The sequence below is a fragment of the Macrotis lagotis genome, chromosome 6 (assembly GCF_037893015.1).
Source record: "Macrotis lagotis isolate mMagLag1 chromosome 6, bilby.v1.9.chrom.fasta, whole genome shotgun sequence".
In the NCBI taxonomy this organism is placed as follows: domain Eukaryota; kingdom Metazoa; phylum Chordata; class Mammalia; order Peramelemorphia; family Peramelidae; genus Macrotis; species Macrotis lagotis.
Window position 1 is genome coordinate 57,684,994 of NC_133663.1, and position 24,217 is coordinate 57,709,210.

Here is a 24,217-nt window from a genome sequence, read left to right on the forward strand (position 1 = left end):
AGCAGAAATAGAATTAAAACCCATCCTCTAACTCCACAGCTCTTGTTCTTTCTATCATCAAATTCCATCATTATCAATAAAATTGACTGGTTATTCTTTATCTGGGAATCAACATCAACTTTAAATGTTAGGTTTTGTTTTCTAAATATGTGTATTTGTTACAAATGAAAAACCCAACTTCAAGCTCACTGCCACTTACAGTTCTATCTGCAGAGCAAAGATTTTATTTATCTGGGTGTCTCCTACAGCATCCAATAGGGTCTTAGTAGTATTTGTTTAAGGAACAAAAACAGGCTCCTAAACCTGTTATCTGAAGTTGAATATTGCCATCTGCTGGAAAAATCATGTCAGGACAAGGGGAATGGGAAAAAAACCCTTAATTTACAGTTGCTTGCCTTCATATTTTTATTCTGCTGATTTAAATTGTTACTCTATCTGGGAAAGAAAAAGATTGTTTTGGTATACTGTACCTGAAAGAACATGTTTAATGTATAAACAGTATCATTACAATGAGTGAAATCTAGCCTCTTTTTAAAAAAAAATGTTATTTGAATCAATGAAAAAACAAGGTAGAAGCAAACTGTGAGTACATTGAATCATGTGGTTTTAGGATTTGGAGTCTGAAGGCTCTTAGGGATAACCCAATCCAACCTCCCAATTTACGTCAAATTATTTGCCCTAAGTAGTAAGTAGCAGAGCTCTGATTTGAGCTACACATCATAGGAATCTGATTGAAAATTCAATTTCCAGTGGACTATACAGACTCCTCAAATCTCCTTGCCACTTCTTTGTTGTTATAATTGTCTGCAATTATCATTATATTTAAGATCATGGTATTTAGAGCTCACACCTCATTTTACAGATAAGGAAACTGAGTCCCAAAGAGACTAAGTGACTTGTCCAAGTTCACACAGCTACTAAGCAGCAAAATTGGGGTCTGTCCTCAGTGTTTTGTGCTCTTCCTACCATTCATCATAACCACTATTTATAATGTAGTTGATCCGTCTACCTCAGATTATATATTAAATATTCCCAATAGAAGAGGAGGAGGGACAAAGATTAGGGATAAAGAAGAAAATGGCTATGGGGGATACAGAAGAAGCAAAAATGACATTTAAATCTTAGGGGTACAGTAGATTTGTTTTTATCAGAATTCATTTTGAAAACTTGAAAAAATATGAACATCACAAAATTTCATTAAAAATTTGTTATAAACAAACTATATGAATATAACAGATAGGATAGAAGTGGAAAACATTAAATTTTAGTGAATTAAGAATATTTATTTCAATATACTACAAAAATGTTCAATATAATTAGAAGATTTTTGCTCCAGTTTTCCCCACTACTTAGTACACTCCTCACCTCAGCCACTTGGCTTCTCTGGCTTTGTTCAAGTCTTAGCTTAAACCCTCCCTTCTACAAGAGGTCTTTTTTTCAGTCACTTGTCTCCCTTTTCCTTTGCTACTCCATCCTTATGCTGGGGGAGGGCGGTGGTACAGTGGACAGAGCTTCAGAACCATAGTTTTAAATATCTTAATTTCAAAGGTACCATTTGCAAATAATTGGATATTCAGATATTTGTATGAAAATAATGAATACTCTTAAGATTTCTTTTAAAATGTGTATTTCTACAATTTTATTTCATTTTAGCTTCTTCACATTTAAATGGAGATAATATGTGCATATGTACCTCGATGGTCTTTTTTTTACAGTTAAGTTTAATTAGTAAGAGCTATTATTATCAGAATGATATATTGATATTATTATTAATAGTAACATAAATTACAATAAAATTTAATATTTAAATCTGTAAATAAGAAATTTGTAATTTATTCATTGAAAAGTTAAAAGGATATTTCTTTTATTTTTTACTGTGACAAAATTTTGTTTTAAAAAATTCAGTTCTTTTAGTATCCTGATCCAGTCTATATGCGAACTCTGGAGAAAACAAAAATGCTGCTGCATCATGTTCAATTACTTCAGTGACTATTATTATTTGTTTGGTGAATGGTGAGCACTCCTTAAATACTGACTGAATTGAACTGAGTTATTAGAACACTTTGTAGCAGCAGAATGACCGGGCAGATTGCATCTAATATGCAAGAAACAAAAAGAGAAAGAGGCCCAGTGAGGAAAGATTGTTGAATAAAGGGAATAGAAATGATAATAAATAGATAAGGAAATGTGAGAGTGACTTCAAAGGAGGATTAGAAAAATTATTATGACATTGTATATACTGAAATATTATTTAAATGTTAAGTGTCTTAGAACAAATTTGGTTGCATTGGCTGTATGATGCTCATTTTATAAATAAAAATTTTAAAAGAAAAAATTAAGTTCATCAAATGCAGTCTCAAGCAGTGCAGTTATATGTATATTGTGTATATAATATAATATGTATATTATAAAGAAAAGAACTACTCTTCCTAGACAAATATTTCTGGCCTACCTTTAGACTAATAGACAGCAAACAACAAACCCTTTGAAAAGCAACTACTCAGATACTCAAAGAGAATGAAACACTGATTCAGCCACACTTGAATTCACAGATTACAATATACCATCAATTAGAATCATTCATTCATTCATTAAATAGCATCATTTTCAAAACAAAAAAATAAATAATTTAATTCACAGTAGTATGATTATTATCTATGAAATGAGAAGTTTGCTAAAATCTTACATGATACACCACTCCCAAAAATCATTTCAAATTGTCATGGGTACAAGGCAGATAAAAATTTACTACCCCATGCAGAGCTCCTTATGTGAAATAACATTAACAAATAATCTGAAGATGAAGTTCATATTTTTGTTCACCAAAGTATTGTTCATTTTAACTGAAAAGTAAAGAATACATCCATAGTCAAAATCTCATTAATGATATTAAAAAAATTTTTAAATAGTTATTACCTTAAAAAGGTAGAACTTGTGGTCACCCTGTTGTCCAAGTTTATCTTGTAATTTCAAAATTAGTTGTTTGACTTGATCTGTTCGAGAAGCTGTGATAAGAGGCTCTGCTTTCTGAATCTCTTCTACTAAGGTACTTACATCAGTACTGTAATATGTAAGAAAATTATTCTAATAGTATTATTATTCTATATGAAAACAACATTGCAAATGCATTAAATACAAAATTAAATTATTTTATTAAAAAAATTTATAAAATGAGAAATAGAAGCTCATCTTGGAAAGCAGAAATTCAAACAACATCTATCAGTAACAAATCATGTTATTCTTCCAAGAATTATCTGTCAGATTAATAATACAAGTTAAGGTGAAGTGATGGTCTTGGAAAATTCACAGTGTTGTAGTAAGATCTTATTTTCAATCTTTACTATAAGGCAAGGACCTTGGCTTGACTTATGTTTTATATCCATACTCACACAACTCAAGACAACATCCTCATTATGCCATTGGTACTCTTTGAGAATCAGGGACCAACAGTAACAACCACACTATCTATCTGGGAGTCAATCTTGAACAAGATTTACCAACAAACTGCCTAAGATTCAGATAACATGCAATGCTATCGATTCAGCAGAGCACAATGGATAAAGAGTTGACCTCAACACCAGGGTGACAGCAGGACCATATCCCATGTCTGATATATCCTAGCTGAGTAACTATGATCAAGTTACTTCAGGACCCTAGGCAACCCTGGAAAATTATATAAAAACTGAAGAATTTGGTTTGTTGGTACTGATCTGCATTAGTAGAGAAAATTTCCTCCCCAAGGAGCTCTCTATGTCAATGAAATCACTAGTTCTGTCCCTATCCATACTAAGCAGGATCATAGAATTTTGACTTTGGAAGGACCTAAGACATGACCCAACCCAACTCCAATGGAAACAGAGACAGAGACAGAGACAGAGAAGTGTTAAATGACTTGCCCAAGATAACACAATTACTAAATAAGATACTCAGGTCCAGACTCGGTTCTTCTGGTTCTAGATCTAGTATTTGACCTACTATCTCAAATATCCTCTTATCATTAACACGCAGCAACTGAACTCTTACCATGTGCTACTGAGGAAGTGGAGAGGCCACCACTGGAGCAATAAAAAGTAGGTTGACTTCTCTGTTCCAAATGTCATTCTTCAAATAGTTGAAAGTTATTTTTCCTTAAATTTCATAATCTCCTGCTTCCTCAGATTTTGCTCAATTTGAGATGACTTTCAGATATCTCAGAAGTCAAATCACCTTCTTCCAGATATTTTCTGGTTTATTAATGTCCTTCTCAAAGAACTGGACACAATCTATTATTCTAATCTAATCTGCCCAGGATACACTCTGGGATTCATTTTCTCCCTCATAGTATCTGATGAGTTAAAGTGAAGATTATTAGACTGAGACTAAGGAGATGACCTATAACTGGTCTCTTCCTCTACTTCTACCTTGTGACTTTGGGTCTCTTCCTCTATCTGGGTCTCAGATTCTGGGGGGATGAGAATAAGAACAGACCATATTCCTTTGAAAGGGCCTCTAGATGGTACAGTGAACTAGGCCTGGAGTAAGGAAGACTCATTTTCCTGAGTTCAAATCTGGCTTCAGACAGTGACTAGTTAAGTGACCCTGATTAAGTGACTTCACCCTGTTTGCCTTAGTATCCTCATCTGTAAAAGGACCTGGAGAAGGGAACAACAATGAGGTGACAGAATCTGAAACAACTGAACAACACGATGACTTCTAAAGATGCCTTCCAACCCCAATCATCAAATTTCTGAATATTATATATATATATATATAATATATATATAACACACATATATTTCATATATATGATATATATTCATAATTATATTCATTGTTGAATATGATACATAAATTACAATTGACAAATTAAACATTGACTTTTTTCTCGTATTTTTAGCTAATATTAAGCTTGTGGTCAACAAAAGGTTCCCCAAGTCTTTCTTTCCCATCAACTGTTGTTACCAGGGTAATGTGTGTTTAACTAGTACTGATTTATTTAGTCTAAATAGAAATCTCATTTTATCACTTTGGGTCACTATTCTCACTTCCCTAAATGATTTTAAGTTCTAATTCTCTCATTTTAATACACATCCTTTATCTTTGAGGTCTTCTACAATTTGCAGGTATGACTTCTAGCCATATCTTGTTCCTTGGAGGACTCTTATCTAGTGGATAAAGCACTGGATCTAGAATCAGAAACATCTGAATTCAAATGAGCTTCACGCACTAGCAGTATGATTGGGGCAAATCACTAACCTCTGTCTGCCTCAGTTTCCTTAACTGTAAAATAGTCATTGTAACAGTGCCAAGCTTGTACTTTTGTTGTGAGGATCAAATGATTTTGTAAAGTACTAAGCACAGTCTCTCTCACACATACTAAGTTCTATCCCCATTGCCAACCCCAATGACAAAATTGAATATAATATGACCAAGGGCAGAGAACCTATTGATATGTGATTATTTAGCCTGGAGAGAGGGATCAGCATTCAATTAATCAAAATGCACATTTTCCAATCATCATTATCTAAATCATTCATCCATCACATACAGGATGTCTTTGCCAAATGTTTGGGTCTTTTTTTTCTTTTTGACAAAAATCAAGATATTCTGTCTTCAGCATTTTTTTACTCCCCTCTAACCCTATCCAAAAAAAGGGGGGGGAGGATAAATGAGGTTTGTTTGTCTCCAAATATATGTAAAAACATTTTTTAGCATTCATTTTCCTAATTTTGAATTCCAGATTTTCTCCCTCCCTCCTCCTTGAGAAGGCAAGCCATTTAAAAACAGATTTTTTAGACATGATATTCTCAATGACCCAATTTCCAATTCTTTCTAGTTCCTGTTCCCCCCTAAGTATTTACAAATCATCTCTTTAATCTAATTTTGAGCTTGCTATGGACTAATGTCTAATATAATAATAATTTTTCTCCTTCATGGTAATGAAGCAAAAATAGGAATTGAGTAATTTGGTTTTCTCTTTGTCATTTGTTAGTGGGTTTTTTTTCCTCCAATTAGTGGTCTATCTATAAGTTAGCTTGTTGGTTTGAAAATTTGGACTCAAAATACCTCATATATTTGTTGTCTTCTATATTTTGCTAGAAACTCAGTTCATGATGGGCTTTTACCTTTATGATACATCTTTATAACAAGGATTTATGTTATATGTGTGTCCTTCATATTTTGTTTGTGTGTGTGTGTGTGTGTGTGTGTGTGTGTGTGTGTGTGCCCATGTGTTTTAAATCTAAGGTCAATAGAGAATTATCTTTGTAGCCATACTATTTTCCTTAGCTTTCTTTTCCTTCTTGCCCTCTTTGGAATTATTGCAATTAGTCAGAATTTCATTCCAGAGATTCTCTTATTTTTAACTTATTCTCTTTCATGGAGTCAGGCCATAGATATATCCAACCTTTCATTAAATTTCTTGAAATCTGCTTTTATAATGTCTAAGCTACTAAAACATTAAAATATAAAGTCTAACAAAAACCCCAAATTTTTCTTCACTACTGAAAACTTTGAGATCTTCTGCAGAGCGAATTTTAATTCTCCTATTGAAATGGTTGAGGGACAGGTTATGATTGGATTAGGGAACCAAATTAAGGTAAACATGGCTCTGATCAATTCCTTCTCACACTCCAGATAGAAGCTAGGTCAAATTTGCCCTTCTCTTCCTTAAGCTCTACCCTATACTCCATCTCACCACAAATGACATCGTCATCTGCTTTACTAAGATTAAGACCAATCATGCTTCATTCTCCCTTCTCTCCCACTACACTTTAAAACCTCTATACATCTTCACCCATTCTCTCCTCCTCTCCAGTTTCAGAGGTTGCAATAGCCCTTTTAGTTAAGATTTACTCTTTCCCTTGTACCTCTCCTTGCTCCTATCTCCCTTTGCCTCCTTCTGGGGCTAACTATAACTAGTCCCCTTTCCTCCCAGCTATCTCTAAACTTACAATCTTGTTCAGGTCTCCCATTAAAACAGACACAGCTTCCCTTGACACTTCCATTTTCTTAATTGATCATTCTATATCAGTTCCTATTTTTCACTGAGAAACATCTACAAAGAGCAGTCTGAACTTGTTGTATCAGTTTTCTCACTACCCATTCTCTGTCAGCTCTTTGAGATCTGGATTATTCTTGTCATCATCACAGTCATACTTTCTGGACTTCAAAAAACTTTCCCCAATACACGGGATGACTTAGAACATCCAACCCTGGAACATCCAATCAACAACTTGCTCAATCAAGAACATCTCTCAGCAAACCCTGCCCCCTCCTCCCAGTGGAGAGCTCCTCCTGGGGCCTCTATTTTGTGTAGGGGGCCTAAGTTCCTCTTCATGGTCCAGTTCCTGATTTCCCGTTTAATTATCCCTTCTACATCACCATTTTCCCCATTCTAGTTTTGATATATTGTATATTGGCGTAAGAAATTTAATGGAAATTTGGGGAGAGTTTTGTGGAAGCCACAGATGATACAGGAAAGCTAGGAGAGAGCAGAGAGTCTATGATCAAATACTTAACCCAAATTTTATATTAAGGTCCTGTAAATATCCCTTCGGAGAAAAAAAAGGGAGTAAGAAGGGAGTACCAAGAATTTTTCCCAGGATTTTTCAGATAGTAGGGGCACTGTACCCCAAGTTATGGAATAGGTAATTGTATTTAAATCTATGCCCTCAAGGGTGTACCTTCATCTCCCAAACTCCCAAACTTTTTCTGCATTTTTACTTTTGTGTGTTGTCTTCCCTATTAGAATGTAAGCTCTCTGATAAGATGGACTTTGCTTTCCTTGTGTTAACTCCTTAGTACAGAGTGTGGAACTCACAATAAGGGTTTCATAGATGCATGTTTCTTTCCTTCCTTCAGTCCCCACCTCTCTACTAAAGTTTTTTTCAAGAATGAGTAGAGAACTCTCTTTCTTGCTCATATAACTTCTTAAAAATCTTCCTTTTGAGTGTTTTTGCAACAATGCATGCTACTGACCCACTTGACCTATACTACCCAACTAGGTTCACCACCTGTTTGTTCTTGTTTTTCCACTTCTCAAACCTTTGATGGTTCGCTATCTTTCCTCCACCACCTCGATGCGTCTATGGCCCAATATGTTCTCCTAGACATTCTCTCTTAGGAATTTCACTTGCTTACATAGTCTGATTAAAACCTCTTTCCAATTCCTTTCCAATCAATGCATCTAGCTCCCATCCCTCTCCTAAATTCTAGTACTATACATGGTGGGCACCTCAATCTGGAGAGTTTATAGAAACCTCAAACTCCACAATGTCTCCTCAACCTAGCCTTCTCTCCAACTTCCCTATATCTACTGATGGTACCACCATTCTAGCGGTCAATCAGTACTAAAAACCTCAGATCCTCTTGGATCTGATTAAGTTTCTCAATCCTTTTGAATCTACCTTAACTATACTTCTCACATTCTTCTCATTCTCTTTATTCATGCTGTGGACACCCTAGTTGAGAACCTTCATCACCTCTGATTTGTACCAGCTTCCTGAATGGTCTTCTCCCTTGAGTCTCTCCCAGGCTACCAACTCTTCACATGGTTACCAAATAACATAAACTACCTCTAAGTAAGAATTGTTTCATTCTTTTTATTTATAAACCTAGTACCTAGCACAGTGCCTGGAGCATCCCTAATGCTTTATTGCTGTTTGCTTGATTCCACTATCACAAGTCTCTCCTCTACTCAAATATCTTGTTTCTTTTTGTTTTGTTTTTTTGTAAGACAATGGGGAGTGCCTTGCCTAAGGCATATTAAGCCTCTGGGGTTGAATTTGAACTCAGGTCCTCCTGGCTCTAGGGCCGATGCTCTATCCATTGCACCACCTAGCTGCCCCCCAATGTATCTTTAATAGTTCCAGAATTTTATTAAATTCAACAAGCAACTTATTAATTGCCAACTATGCAGAAGTTCTCTCATTTTTCAAGGCATTTACATTCCTGATTTGTATGGGAGATGGAAGACAAAAATAGAAAAAGTAGATAAAATTTACATACAAAGCTAACCCCAAGATATTTCATGTGGGAAAGATCCTAAAAAGCCTCCTATAGGAATTGGCACTTGAACTAAGCCTTGAAATTAAGAACTCTAATTCATAAAAAAAAAAAAAATCAGAAGGATCAGATTATTCTTTATATCCCTGACAGCATCTAGAAAAATGTTTTGGATCATGAAATAATTATTCAGACTAGAGGAATATCTTTTGAAAAGTAAGTGAAGAGTTAGAGGAATAGATCTGATAAATAAGGCAAGTGACCTTCAGGAAAAGAGAATTCTGAATATAGCACAATGATGAAGAGATGCAAAGGAATTCTTTGGGCAAATCCACTATGATGGATTAAAAAAAAGCTATAGGCAGGAATAACACAAGACAGTAAGGCATGAATGGATTGCAGCATGTACTTGTGGAGGGAGGATATTTATCAGTGGGAAGAGAGATAAACTAAAGTAATAAACATATGACCCAATGAGTTAAGTTGTGTTATCTAGAAATAGCCATAACAGAAAACTAAAAAAAAAGTTGAGTTATTAATTATACTATGATGAAATTAATAATTATCTATCCTTAGAATCTTTTCCCTACTCAATGTTCTTTTATCTGCCCAGATAGGATTTTCCACTGATCATTAGCAAGACTAAAACTTTGAACCATAGGATGACCTTATCATTAAGTCAATGCTAATGAAATATGACCTCTTTAGCATCAGAAAAACAATCACACACAATTTAGATTTCATTTGTTTATTTACCCTTCAATTATACCTACAAGTTCTGCCAGTCAAGCAGTTGTGGTATGCTGGTGGTCAGTAGGAGTTTCTACTACCTGGGGGATTCCAGAAATTGGGAGGGGTCTTGCAAGATAGTCTTGTCATGAAGGCCCTTCCCTAAAAACTGAGAGTCAAGCCCTGAGTATAGTTCAATTCAATATCCTTCAGTTGGCACCCCAACTATATGATGATTTGGTCTGATATCATGAAGAGGTGATATAAAGGAGATAACAGCATCTAAGAGGTAGGCATATTCCATGGATATTCATAACATAACCCCCCAAAAGGATATGGGAAGAGAAATAATCTTCAATATATGATTTCTTAACAGAGAAATCCTTCCTCAGAAAACTTTTTTCTGAAAATAAGAGGTTAGGTCTTCTATGTACAACTGTGCACAATAAAATAAGAGGGACTGGCAATAAAGACATTGGCCTAATCTCCCTTATTCCCACATTGAAGATGCAAAGATCAATTTCATTTTAGAAATGAAGTTTCCTGTGCTATGTATGAATTTGGTACCTCCCCAGATGGAGAGTTAACATGTGAAGTAGCAGCTCCAGGGGCTGGAGCCGGAAAGAGTTGGGGGTCCTATCATTATCACTAAAGGGTGTAGAGGAAATGTTGGTGAGGAGGCATCACTTTGCTAGAACCTCCTTCTGGTGTTCTCTTCTTTCTGTAGGGAGGTGTGACTATAAAATAGTGAAACAATTCTCATGACTGTGGTGTGGAATTATAAACATTTATATTTAAATCCCCTGAGTCTCTCAGCTAAATAATCAGCTAAGTTTCTTGATTATTGTAACATTAAAGCTCCATTTTATGTCAGATCTTTCCTAGAGATCACTCCTTAGGCAAGCTTTCCACTAAATAGAATGGTTACTCTGAGTTACATGAGATTCGTGGTTTTTCTTAGAAAGTACAATAAGGTATATGGACATAATTTATGTCTTCTTATGATATTTTAATGACCCTGAAAGTCCTATTTGCATAGAATATCGACATAGAAAAGATTCTAGAGATCAGCTAGCACAAACCCTTTATTTTATAGTGATGAAATTGAAATACTTGATAAAAGTCATATAGCTAAAGGAGCAATCCCAGATCTCTGAAATTCCAGGACAAAGCTCTTTCCATCTTCTGACCAGAAGTCATGCAAAAAATTCAAGCAGATTTTTGTTTTTTTCTGGTTTTGTTTTTTTTATTTTACAGTTTACCACTTGTAGCCAGGAGGAGACTGAACAGAAATGAAAATATCCAAGGATAGACACAAAGAATGCCCCTTCTCCCATCATTCTCTAATATATAAACCCCACTCATATCAAAAGAGGAAAAGAGAACACAATATGGAACCTTTTGAATCTTATTTGAGCTTTAATCTATATACTCATGGATCACCCATAGTCTGCCTATTAACTAATATAATCAACAATGTAGGAATTTTTTAATAATTATTACAAGAACTTACATGCCATCATATTAACTAGATTACTTACTTAGGACTGAGATCAAGTAAATCTATGGATTTGGTCTTTAGTTCTCCACCTTTTTCATATTCTAGAATGATACCTGTAAAAATAAAATAATCACCATTTAGAATATTACTGATAGTACAGTACCTCAGTCTTTGACTTGGAATCAGGAAGAAATCTGAGTTCAAGTCCTACCTGAGACACTTATTAGCTATTGTGACCCTAAACAAAAAAGTATTTCTGCCTCATTTTCCAACATCTGGAAAATTGGAAAAATAATGGCAACAATATCTCAGGGATATGATGAGGATCAAATGAAATAACAATATTTTGTAAATCTTAAAGTCTTTATAAATGCTAATTATTATTATTATGATTACTCATTATGATTATAATTGTAAGATAGTCTTGTAATGAGAGCCCTTCCCTAAAAACTGAAAGTCAAGCCCTGAGTATAGTTCAATTCAATTTCCTTCAGTTGGCACCCTAGCTATATGATAATTTGGTCTGATATGACTAAGAGGTGATATAAAGAAGATGACAGCATCTAAGAGGTAGGCATACTCCATGGATATTCATAGCATAACCCCCCAAAAGGATATGGGAAGAGAAATACTCTTCAGTATATGAACAATATATAACAATTATAATTATGATTACTCAATATATTAGCATTACTCATTGCTCAATTATATATGATTACTCATATTTCAAAGTGTAAATCTGTATTAGTATAGCCTTTGAGAGTCCAGGCATATTTCCATGATGGGAAAAAAATGCTAGATTGGACTAAGTAAACACTGAAAGCCATGATAGAAGTGATACATATTTAAAGCATCAAAGGATCAATTATCAGTGTGTCTCTGAATAACAGGAAGATACAAAATTTTCAGGAGAAAAATTCTTGTCTTGACCATCCCTCCAAAAAAAAAAAAAACCTGAGAGAATATCAGCAAGCACTAATCCTTCCTCAAAAAACTTTTTCTGAAAATAATCTGTAAATTGCCATATCTTCATTCAAGTTGCAAAACTCATTTGTGACCCTTACTTATCTTCCTCTGAGAGCAAAGGTCCATTTTAATATTAAAATTTAATATAAATATAAAATTTAATATTAAATTTTAATATTAAAATTCTCCTGTTGCTGTATGGTAAAAGCATATAGAACACAATGTTTTCCAAAGAATAAAAATCAACATCAAACAAAGGGTAGTGAATGAAGAGCTGTATGATAGGCATGGAGAGGGTACTACATATAATAAATGAAGGACTTCAAAAACACTTAAGTAAAAGATGTCACCAACCCACAGAAGAGTGTAGAATGACATCCATAATTATTCAGGTGCTTGGTGTATCTAACAAAGTGGATGAAGAATGCCAACTGACCACTTTTTTGGGGGGGCAGCACAATAGCCTTACAAAGAACAAGGCAACCAGTCAGTCATTAAACAAATACCTCTTTTGAGCCAAATACTGGATGAAAGGAAAATTGGATAGAATGTGGGCTGGGCACACGCTGGCAGAGAGAGACACAATCAATGGATAGCCCACAGATCTGCTGGCATCTTCCTCAGGATGGCAGAAGAACTTAAAGAAGTCCCTTAGCACACTGAGTGAATCCTGCTGTGCTAACTCAAAAGCAGCCACAGAGAAGAGTTGCCTGTAGTCATGTGTGGGCATGGAAGGGCAGTGATCTCTGTCATTGGAGAAAATGCCCAATGAGTGAGATCACAAATCCACTTGGAAATTTGAACAATGATGTACATTTTCAAAAGGTCATCAATAGAAACACACCTAGAAGAAGATAACTGGGTGGTGAGAGCACCAGATACCAAGCATCTGAAGAAACTGTGAATATTTACCCTAGAGTGATAGACACTAAAGGGACAATGTATTATTTTTATATATTTTGAAAAAAATCAGTAAAGGTGAAAATTAGTGACAAGATGATATACAAAGCAATCAGTGATTGACATAAAACCCATCTCTTCAGTCAAAATCCACAGTAGTTTGAAAAACATTGGCCTATCTAAAATGGGAAAAAGTGGATGAAAAGTGCATATTGTCTAAAATGTGATATGTTATCTCATTTCATTTTCACAAAAACCTGAGACATAAACTATTATAATCCTCATCCAACAGATGAGGAAAATGACACAAGCACAAGTGTCTGATTAGTTTAGGGGACTTGTCTGAGGTCATATAGTTAGTAATTCGAGCCTAGATTTAATATTGCCAAATTCTATCCTCTAAGCTTTGTCTATTGGGCCACCTGGCTAACCCTATTAACAGCAACAATTTTTTTTAAATCACAACCTAATTCTCTTTTATCATAATGTATCCTCTTGGAGCACTTCATATCCCCATATTGATTATTCATACACTAATTAGTTTACCCTGCTTTAAGTATTTATTGAATACTGATGTGTACAATGGATGCTGTAGAAATAGAATGGATGCTACCTATAAATAAGAGGAAGGGAGTTTAAGTCAGTAGCTTTGGATAAGTCATTTACCCTAAGTTCCAGGTTCTTCATCTGTGATATAGGGATAATCATATTTGTACTAAATTTTAAAAATACTATGTGAACAGGAATCATTTTATTATTACTAATCATAATGGATGATGAATACAACCTATCTCAGAGTTTTATTGTGAGAATCAAATGGCATAGCCATGTCAAACTGCTTTTAAATGGAAGATACTTTATCTAATTAATCCAGTTTGGCAAAAATAATTATGTATTTCTATATGTATAGATCTAGTATATACAGATATATACCTATCTGTATATAAATATACATTGTTGCTGTTATTGCTATTTGTTAGCAGACAAAGAATTAACTGCTCAGTCATGAAAAACCACACAAGAGAAATAAAGTATTAAGTATGAATAAGACAGAGAAATGCTCTTTATTAGAATGAAGTGATAAGCGTAGGGAATGAATAATTCAAGGATAACTGTTCTTGGTCTCATCTGATGATTTTTTTAAACAGCTATTTGCTCTACAAGAATATCTTCTTAAGTCAGTGGTGCCAATAAAGTTTTATATCCAAATGAAAAAATTGAAGTCCCAATGACATAAAAAAGTTTTTATGTCTACAAACTATTAAGTTATGACAGTAGTAGAGTTCCTTTATTTATAGCCATTGCTCATTTATATTTTGTGTCTCTTTTCTGTCTTCTAATTCCAAAGTATGGAGTTTTCTGAAGGTTAAGGTTCTTTTCCTTGTTCTTTTCATTTTCTAGAAACTCTTAAGAATTCATCAAGTCTCACAACATTCAACTATCACCTCTATTTGAAAAACAGCTCTCAAACTGTAACTCTAGTCCTGCTCAATCTTTTGAACTCCAATCTCTATTTCTGTATAGAGCACCTCATCATTTACCATCACCACCTCTACCATGTTTCTTGACTTTTCTAATTGCTGCTAATTGTTTATTTTCTCAGTCATGCAGCTTAAAACTTGGGAATCATCTTTCATAGTTCATCCTAACTCCTCCCCCTTGTAGGTGAAATATAGAGCAAATATTATGAATTCTTTTCTCAAAAATGTCTCTAAGACAGAGGTTCTTAATCTTGAGTCCATGGACCTCTAAGGAATATATGGATAGATTTCAAGGGTCCAAAAAATTTGGATGGAAAAAGCAGTAACTTTATTTCAATAGAACTGGTTTCCTTTGTTATTCTATCTATTATTTTATTTCATACATTCAAAATTAGTCTAATCCATAAGTTTTATGAGATTATCAAAGGTGTGTATACAATAAAATAGTGAAGAAACCCTACTTTTGGATATGTTCCATCAACCAAGTTCAGGCCCTTATAAGTCTACATTTAAACCACTATTGCAGCCTCCAGAATGGCCCTTCACAATAATCAATGCAAAATTCTCACATCCTAAATATAAACCAAAGCATGCAGTGAATTGCTACACTGTAGAACCAAAAGGTACCTTCAAGATAACCAAATTTTTAACTCCATTTATTTTATAAATTAGAAAATACAGGTCAAGTGATTTGAGCAAGATCACAAAAAACCAAGACTGCACTATAAAATCCACTTACCTTCCATAAGGTCCTTTACAATGTGCCTCTAAACTTAACTTCCTAGCCTTATTTCTAGTCTTTATTGTGTCTCCTCATTCAGAATGGTCTACTCATTGTCCTATCAACTAGCCTCAGAAGACATTGATTTGAAAACCAGACCATCCACTGAACTTTCTTACCTTTGCTCATACCGCTCTCCATACTTGGAATGTCCTATCTTCCCACCTAACTAAATATTCATTCTTCAAGTCCCATGTCATTGGCAATGCCTTCTCGTGTCAATCTCAACCTACACAGATCTCACCCTTCTCCGAGATTATAGTGCTTGTTTCCTCTATCACTCATTTGACAATTAATTAATCACAACCTGTTTGGTGACATATTATGTCTCATTGTCTTAGCTTTCATTATTAGTAAAACTTTTCTTGCAAGCACTGAACTCAAGAGTTAAAACAATTGGGTCCTCTGTTTGCTTCTTCATCATCTTCTCTGAGACTTTAGCCTTTAATATCTTCAGGATTCAAGTTAACCTGTATTATTCAAGTAATTCACTTTTATTGAAAGTAGGATTTAAATAAACCTGCAAGAAGTTCTAGAAAGTTCCTTCAAAATGTAAAAGTGTCTTATTTTCTGTGTACATATCTAGCTTTCCCTAGTAATCTTATTAAAATAAGCTTTTTTCCCCATTTTCCTATAAGACACAATACTGTATTTCAACCATAAATAGGAACTAAGCGAACATGTTTGCTAATCGATTACATTTAGATCCCACTAATATAATGAAACACGTATATATTAAGTACCTATTAAGCGGAAGTTACTGTGCCTTGAATATATTCATAACTTTGCTTATAAATAAATCTGTCTTCTGTATGTATGTCGATAGATTTGTATGCCCAGCTTCACAGTAGTGTGCATGGACAGCGGGCATTCTTCCTCTGCCTGTTGTTATTGTTGTTCTGTTTTTCTTGTGTACAAATAGGTAGAACTCTCAAGGACATCCTCAAGTTATCAGGAGAAAGACTTCCACCAGGTTGGGAGGAATCCTTGATGAACGTAAAGGAGACCATTGGAATGGAAGGCCTAGGTAGAATGGGGTGCAATCCACATTATTGGAAGGAATGCTCACATCAATGATATCACAGACAGATTTACATACATATATTCATACATATATCCATGTGTGTTTATACATATTTATATATGTATACATATATATAATATATATATTTATATATATGAACAGTTAGATGGATGTGTACTTAGACACCAGAGCAGTGGCTAGAGAGAGAGAGAGAGATGGGTTTTAAGAGGGAGGAAAACCAATATTCAAATACTATCTTTGACACTGGCTGGGTAAACCTAGCTACATCATCTAACTTCTCAGTTCCCTAGCTGAGATGAAGTTGCAAAGTAGGGACTGATGCTCATTGATACAGGGAAAGTTTCCTAGAAGAGAGGAGTTTCCTGATCAAACATTCCCTATAGTAGAAATGTGGTCCCAAAATGTTTGTACGTTATTATTTTTAGTATATTTGATAAACTGACCCAGGGAAGCTAGTATGATTTAAATAATAAAGGACATCAACCCCTAACTCTACTTTTGTTTGTACAGAACTGACTTCATTGGTTTTAGTGCTGGAACTGGAGAGACATAAGGACCTGTAAATCCAGAAAGGCAAAAATGACTTGCCCTAAAGTCATAAATAATTGTCTGAAATAGGATCTCAATCAAGGTCTTCTAGACTACAAAGGTAGTATTCCACAGCTCTGCATCACCACCTCATAACCTAAATATCTTTTTTCAGTTCATCAAGTATACAAAATGTATTGTACCTATTTATTCCCTGTAATCCCATCTAATCTCTGGTCTTGGTTTCCTCGTTTGAAAATAAGCAAGTTGGCCAAAACCTCAATTTCCCTTCCAGTTCTGAATTTGTATAAATTCCAATCCTGAGTTTGTCTGTTGGACAAGGAGTGAGTGGCTGGGCAAGAAAATCACTTTAAGAGGAGTCTCTTTACTCCCTAAATCTAAAAAGTGAATCAGATTCCTTTTTGGTTTTGTGGAGATATGTTTTTCTCCACCTGCCCAGCAAGGTAAGGGGCTCTGGACTTGAAATCAGGAAGGTCTGAGTTTAAATTCTACCACTGAAACCCACTGGTGGTGTCAGTGAGTCAATAAATGACCATTTCTATAAGGGCCAGTCCTAATGGAAGATGAAGCAAAGCAGAGTCAAAACAGGGTACTGCTCTCAGAGTTCACACTTTAATGCTGAAGACAACGTGTAAATAGTGATGTATATACAAGAATATATTTAGTGTAAATGGAAGGTAATCTCGGGGAAGGCTCTTGAGAGGAGAGAGATGGGAAAGACCAACTGCCAATGTAGGCTTGAACTGAATCTTCAAAGAAAGCAGGGGCCAGATGTATGTACAAGATCTGGGCTAATCTGAAGGTAACTGGGAAAGGCTAAGTGCCAGCATGGACTTGAACTGAATCTTGAAGGAAACCAGGAGGCAGAGGTGGGGAGGAAGAGCATTCCAGCATCTGAGGTAACGAGCAAAACAAAAAATCTTGGAGATGGTAGTAGGTAACTTAAGAAATTACAAGATGGCAGACTTTGTGGGGTCATTTGAGTTTGTAGAGCTAAGTATAAGAAGCCAGAAAAGAAAGGCTGGACCAGGTTATGAAGCGTTTTAAAAGACACGAAGAGCTTTTATATTTGATTCTGGAGATAAGTGGAAGCCAAGGAAATTCTCTAGAGGAGAATTAGCACAAGTACCCCTTGTACACAGGCATCCCTTCTCTGGGGCCATGGTCTTCTTCCAGAAGGAAGGACAAACATCACTAGGGAGCCACGGAGGTTACTGGGGATGTGGGGAGGGGAGAGGTGGACAATCAGACTTTTGTTAGGAAAAAATCCTTTAGCACCCAAACTGAACCCGGAGTGGAGTTGGAGGAGAGTCTCAACCTCGTTTTCCTAATCTGTGAAGGAGGAAGCTAAGCCCAGGATCTTCCAAGGTCCCTTCCAGTTCCAACCTTGATCTCTCCGGGACTCAGTTTCCCAGCCTACCAAACTTGGGAGGGGGAACTCCTGTGTTTTCCTCCTTCCGATCCCTGTCCGGGGGCTCCCCCGTTGCCCCCTTGCCGCGTGGGCGAGGCGCCCCCCTCCCCAAATGCTGTCGCCCCTTCCCTCCCGTACCCCACCCCACCAGGGACGCGACCCGGGCCCCTGCAGGACCTTCCCCTGCCAGGGAAGACCCCTCTTTAGGGCGAGGAGATCGAAGGCGGCGGGTACCTGGTGGATAATACCGGAGCAGGAGCCTCTTCAGCTTCATTCTCTCCCTCACTGGGCACCGGCCAGCGGCCTCCATCACCTTGGCAACCCCCTAACAGAGGCTCCCGTAGGTCAACGCCTGCGCATGCGTTCACAAGAGAGCCCCTGACTGCGGGCGGGGACTCCAGGGGTCCAGTGGGCTCCGTGTCGGGGTCCCCGGAGGACTCTGGCTCTGCGCAGATCGGGGAGACGCGGAGGCCACATAGCACCTTTTTTGGTTTTTTTGGTCCTGGGCCCCTTAGGATAGACATCACAGCATCCTCTGGAACGACCCCCTTCTCCTAACACTGTTTTTTAAACTCAGAAAATTAAATACCTGGGAACTAACTAGATTGAAACACAGCTTTCAAAAGAAAATAAAAGTAAAAATCAACAGTTTTCAAAATGTTATTTAAAGTTCACGAATCCCAGGTAAAAAAAAAAAAGCCCTACCCTGGAGGTTGCTGGGGAAAGCCTGCTGGAAGGTCTCAGCCTGCGAAATGTTAGAAAGATGATGGAGGTCCTCTCCCCCATCCCATTAGCCACTCTACCTAGCCTAGCCCAAAAGGCAAGACTGGCAGGGTTTGCTATTCACTGAGCCGGGACAATTGTGGGGCCTAAACTCCGTCTTGGTTTCCTCCTCTATAAAATGGACCTAACATTAGCCCCCCTAGCTCACAGATCCGGAGGAAGGACCTAGGAACTTATTAAAATTCCAACATCACCAAGGTTTTCAAAGTAACATGAAGATGAAACGCACTTTTCAGATCTTAAAATTGCTAGGTAGTGCTGGTTTGGGAATCCAGAGGAGGAGAGTTCCCATCCCACCTCAAACATTTGACTACAGCTTGGGCAAGTCATTCATCCCTGACTGCTGCTCATCCAGGGTCACCTCCGGTGGTCCTCACTCTTGTTCAGACCCAGATGGCTCTGGAGGAGAGCTGATTTAGCACAGTCACCCCCTCATTTAAAAAAATCCAGTTCATGTGCTTGTCATGGCATCACCTCCTTGATGTCATGGTCTTCTCTGATAACAAAGGACAAACATCATCATCAAATGCTAGCTACTCTTATGTTGGGGGAGGTTCTCCAGAGATCTTAGATGGAGAAAATCATTTCATTTTGCAGAAAAGGAAACTGAGGCTTAGAGACAGAAGCAGAATGTAAACTCTGAATTTCTGCCTTCCCATTTAACTCTCTAGTCACTCTACCTTATTGTCTACTTTTCTTACTTAACTGTACTGACTACACCCAGAATTTGGAAGTGAGAAATCTATCTGAGTCTCACATTTCTGCCCGTTGAATTTTCACTGAAAATGAATTGTTTATTTATGTATTTATTTAGGTGTACTGAATTTTTAGATGTAGAACATATAGAGAAAAAAAGCTTAGACAATTTCAACATCCCTCATTTAACAGATGGAGAAACTGAGAACAAAGCGATGTCATCCAGTTTTCCATTTTTATTGGCAACTGCCTTTCTTTGGGGGTAATCCTACACCCACTCAGTTTTCTCTTTCCATGATAAATAAAATCCAATAATAAGAAATAGACCCTAATGATAGGAAAAGAATAGGGTAGTCAAATTATTGTTTCATCATTTCATTCAAGTAATTGCTTCATTATTTCCTCTTCTTTTTACAGATTACAAGCTGCATTTTGGCTCACTGACAGTTTATTAGTCAACTTTCTTGACTAATAAGACTTTGGGAAGATATTAGTGGCAGGATGGAAAGGGAGATTTAAAAAAGGGAATCCAGGGGTGTTTAGCAGAGCATGTATTCTCCTCTAAAAGATAAAAAACATTGGCCTATAGTCCCTGATAGATCTCGTGTCTTCTAATAGAATTCATATGAATGCTGTGATTGGTGGAGTGTGAGGTGGTGAGACTCATCTTAAAGAAAGTTTAGGTAAATTTGTTGTGGTTTTAGAGATTTTTTTTTTCTGTAAACTTCTTAGTTAAGTCATGAAAAACAAAATGGAACTGTAGTATCCTGTTTGTGTATAGATGTGATCAAGTACCAAGAGAAGCATAGTTTACAAATCCCAAAGACTTTCTCTCATGGCCTTGATTTGAATTGTGGTTAAATTTAGACTGACTCATCCCTGGTTCAGATCCAAATGCTACTTACCCATTGTCTTTAACTTGCCTATCCACTCTCTACTTCATTCTTCATCTAACTGAGAGTCATTTACTAAGAATGTCTATCAATTAGGAATGAATAGATTTTTTTATAACTATTCTAATCTCCACATCACTAACAGGAAGTCAGCAATATTTATTTAGTAAATAAACTACAAAGCAGGAGGGGAATTCATTTCTCATGAAGTCCCAGGTCACAGGTCATACTTGGGTAATTTCTGTACATCATTCTTTGCTATGCATTGGGAAAATGGAACAGCGAAGAATGAAGTGCAAAAAAATTTCAGTTGAAATTTCACATGGGAAGGCTCGTCCATCCACTTTACCCACTAGGTGACCTTGGAATGTGGTTGAATTTCTTGCATATTGATATATTGAGAGTTCCAGATAAGAGTTGCAGCAGCACTTTTAATCTTTTGATGACATTATTGATCTATTTCCTCATCCATTATGAGGAATTTATATATGTTTATATATCTCTATATATAATTTAAATACTCAGGTAGATCTTTGAGCTTTGGGAGCTGCTTCTGATGATTTTTACCTATCTTTTCCATCTCCTCCCAAAAGTTCATCACAGACAGCCTATCCAACAAGCTAGAAACTGCCTCAAAATCATGATACTTCTATCAGTGGCAGCAAAAGGTGGATGACATCACTCAAAATTTATTGTCTCACAGAGACCTAATTATGTAAATATATTTTAACCCATTCATGAATATAAAAATGCATGAATAGCAAGTGTGATGCTCTTTCAGTAAAAGTAATTTTATTCTATGCACTCCAGTCTAGCATTTAAGACCCATACAACTTGCACCTACTTTTCTAGTTCTAGTTTCTATTATTCCCCTTCATGTAACCACCATTTCAATCAAAACTATTCCATCTCTTAGCTTTATGCTTTTATATAGGTGACTGCTCATATCTAGAATTTGCTACTTCTTTAACCTCCTGTCATTTGAACCCAGGTCCTCCTGACTCCAGGGCTGATGCTCTATCCACTGTGCCACCTTGCTGCCCCTAGTAACACTTACTAGCTGTATGACCCTGGGTAAGCCACCTACCCTTGTTTGCCTTGCATCCAATTGTCCTGTTTCATATCTGGCTGCTGTACCCTGATGGCTCTGGAGGTGAAGGTGAGGCTTGTGACTTTGCACAGCACCCCCTCACTCAAATGCAGTTCACCTGCATATCAAAGCTTCACCTTCTTGATGTCCTGGTCAGGAATGAAGGACACCATCATCACCACTTCATCTGATAACTCAGTTGATGCATCCTAGACTAGTTTTTGAGGATAATCCCCTTAATTTTTAACACTGCTTTCTCTCTTGAAATCACTTTGCATTATTATTTTTATATTACATATTAACTTATCTGTACATTCATATCTGAGCAGCTGGTTAGTACAGTTAAAGGGTTGGACCTAGAGTCAGAGGATTCAAGTTCAAAATGGACCTCAAATAGTGAGTTGAATGACCCTCGAATGTAGATTAACTTTTCTCTCCCTCAGTTTCCTCATTATAAGATGGAAATGATAATTTCCATAATAGTAGATATCTCTCAGGATTATTATGAAACTAATTTTTAAAAATATTTTGCAATCCTTAAAGCACTGTAAAGATGCATTATTATTATCATTATTTCACCAGTATATTGTAAGATCATTAAAGGCAAGGATTGAATGATTTTCAGTTTGGAATCCCAACACTTATCATAATGACTTATATGTAGCAGGCACTTGCTATATATACTGTTAAAATTGTTGAATGAATATTGAATGGTAGACTAAACAGAATTATTTACTGGCAGCAGGGGGCAGCAGTGTACACAATTTTGGATAAAAGAATTTCCTGGAGCTCAGGAGGAGCCGATCAGCAAATGTGTGTATGGGACAGAGTTCAGAACCTCATAGATCTATGATAACATCCTTGTGGCTTCCTGCTGTTTGCCTTTGAAGATAATTCTTTCATGGTTCCAAAACAGGAAAAAGGAGACTCAAAGATTCTTGATTTGTTTCTCTAAAGGATTTTCCATTTGTTTGTTTTAAGAGATTTTTCCTTTGTTGGTTTGATTTTCTTTGATCCCTCTTCTCCCCCCTCATCCCCAATCCCCTTTATATTTAGTGTGAATATTCCATTCCTAGTCATTGTTTAATATATCTGAACAAAACAGAAAATCCTTATAACTTTTTGAAAGTAGGTGCTGATGAATTAAAAGACACTTTTGAACAATCAAATCTATTGAAAGATACACATTCTCATCAGTATTTTGTCTTAATCTTCTATTTCCTTCATGCCTTGTCTTCCATTTTTATTTATCACTGATAATTTCCATAGCGTGTTTGCTTTTCTTGTACTTTTGTCAAATTACACAAAACCAATTGAAACTGTCTTCAGAATCAACATTCATTTTTTATCTTTAAAATGATAGTTCCTTTCCCTGTCAGCAAACATTAACCATAGCACTACTTCCTCACTTTTGATTTACTGTACATAGAACACTTTTGTTCCCTCCATAATTGTCCATTTTGTATATATGATGATAACTTGGACATTATCTGACAAGTTATCTGAACTTATCAGCGAAACATACACTCAGAAAATAATATTGGGGGAAAAAATTGGCATTGATTTTATTTCTTGGACAGGGTTACTGAGGCATTGAAGCTGAAGAGCTCTAGAGATTATGGAGTGCAGCCTTCTCATTTTAAAGAAGAGAAACCTGTGGTCCAAAGAAATTTATGTGAACATGTTCTGAAATGCATTGAATCATTCAAATAAGAATTATTTGAATGTTATGCAGGTGTGAATGTGCATGTTCATACATGTATGTGTAGATAGGGAAAGGGTCTAGACCTGTGATTTAATTATCGTGAAGAGTCTCAATATGAAAATTTCCCCCATTAAAGCCAATTGTGTACTACTCTATAAATTACAGTCTTAAAGTATGCCCTGAAGAGACCTTAGATGTTAGAATGACTTATCAGGCCATAAAGTCAGTATGTGTCAAATGAAGAATTTGAATTCAGGTCTTCCTTAGAATTCTATGCTCAAGCCTCTATCCACTATGCCAAGAGAACTCTTTTATTTTTATTTTTTTAGGGTTTATTTTTTTGCAAGGCAAATGGGGTTAAGTGGCTTGCCCAAGGCCACACAACTATTATTAAGTGTCTGAGACGGATTTGAACCCAGGTACTCCTGACTCCAAGGCCGGTGCTTTATCCACTACACCACCTAGCCGCCCCAAGAGACCTCTTTTATAATATTGCTATTACATATTTCTGAAGATTTTAAGTTATTTCAGTTCCCCAGTGTCTGAAACCTAGTTTTGTTGATAGATGAGGGAAAACAGTTTTGAAAAGGCATGAGATAAGGATTTCTACTTTCCCAGCAGGTATCATACTCTTTTCTTTATCACATCATTCATGTGTTGTCTACCCCCCCCCATTGAAATGTAATAGAAACATCTAATAAA

General features: G+C 36.2%; 1 protein-coding gene across 1 annotated transcript in view; it reads right to left on the reverse strand.

Annotated features, from left to right (window-relative positions):
* The window catches only part of DAW1 (dynein assembly factor with WD repeats 1), a 57,068-nt gene extending 38,148 nt beyond the window's left edge, over nucleotides 1–18,920 (reverse strand). The window contains exons 1-3 of the mRNA XM_074191219.1: nucleotides 18,583–18,920; nucleotides 11,256–11,328; nucleotides 2,917–3,061 (exon numbers count right to left, since the gene is read on the reverse strand). Of these exons, the coding sequence (XP_074047320.1) occupies nucleotides 2,917–3,061; nucleotides 11,256–11,328; nucleotides 18,583–18,658 (294 nt within the window). The 5' untranslated portion in view covers nucleotides 18,659–18,920. The remainder of the gene's footprint in view (nucleotides 1–2,916; nucleotides 3,062–11,255; nucleotides 11,329–18,582) is intronic.
* Between the last annotated feature and the right edge of the window lie 5,297 nt (nucleotides 18,921–24,217).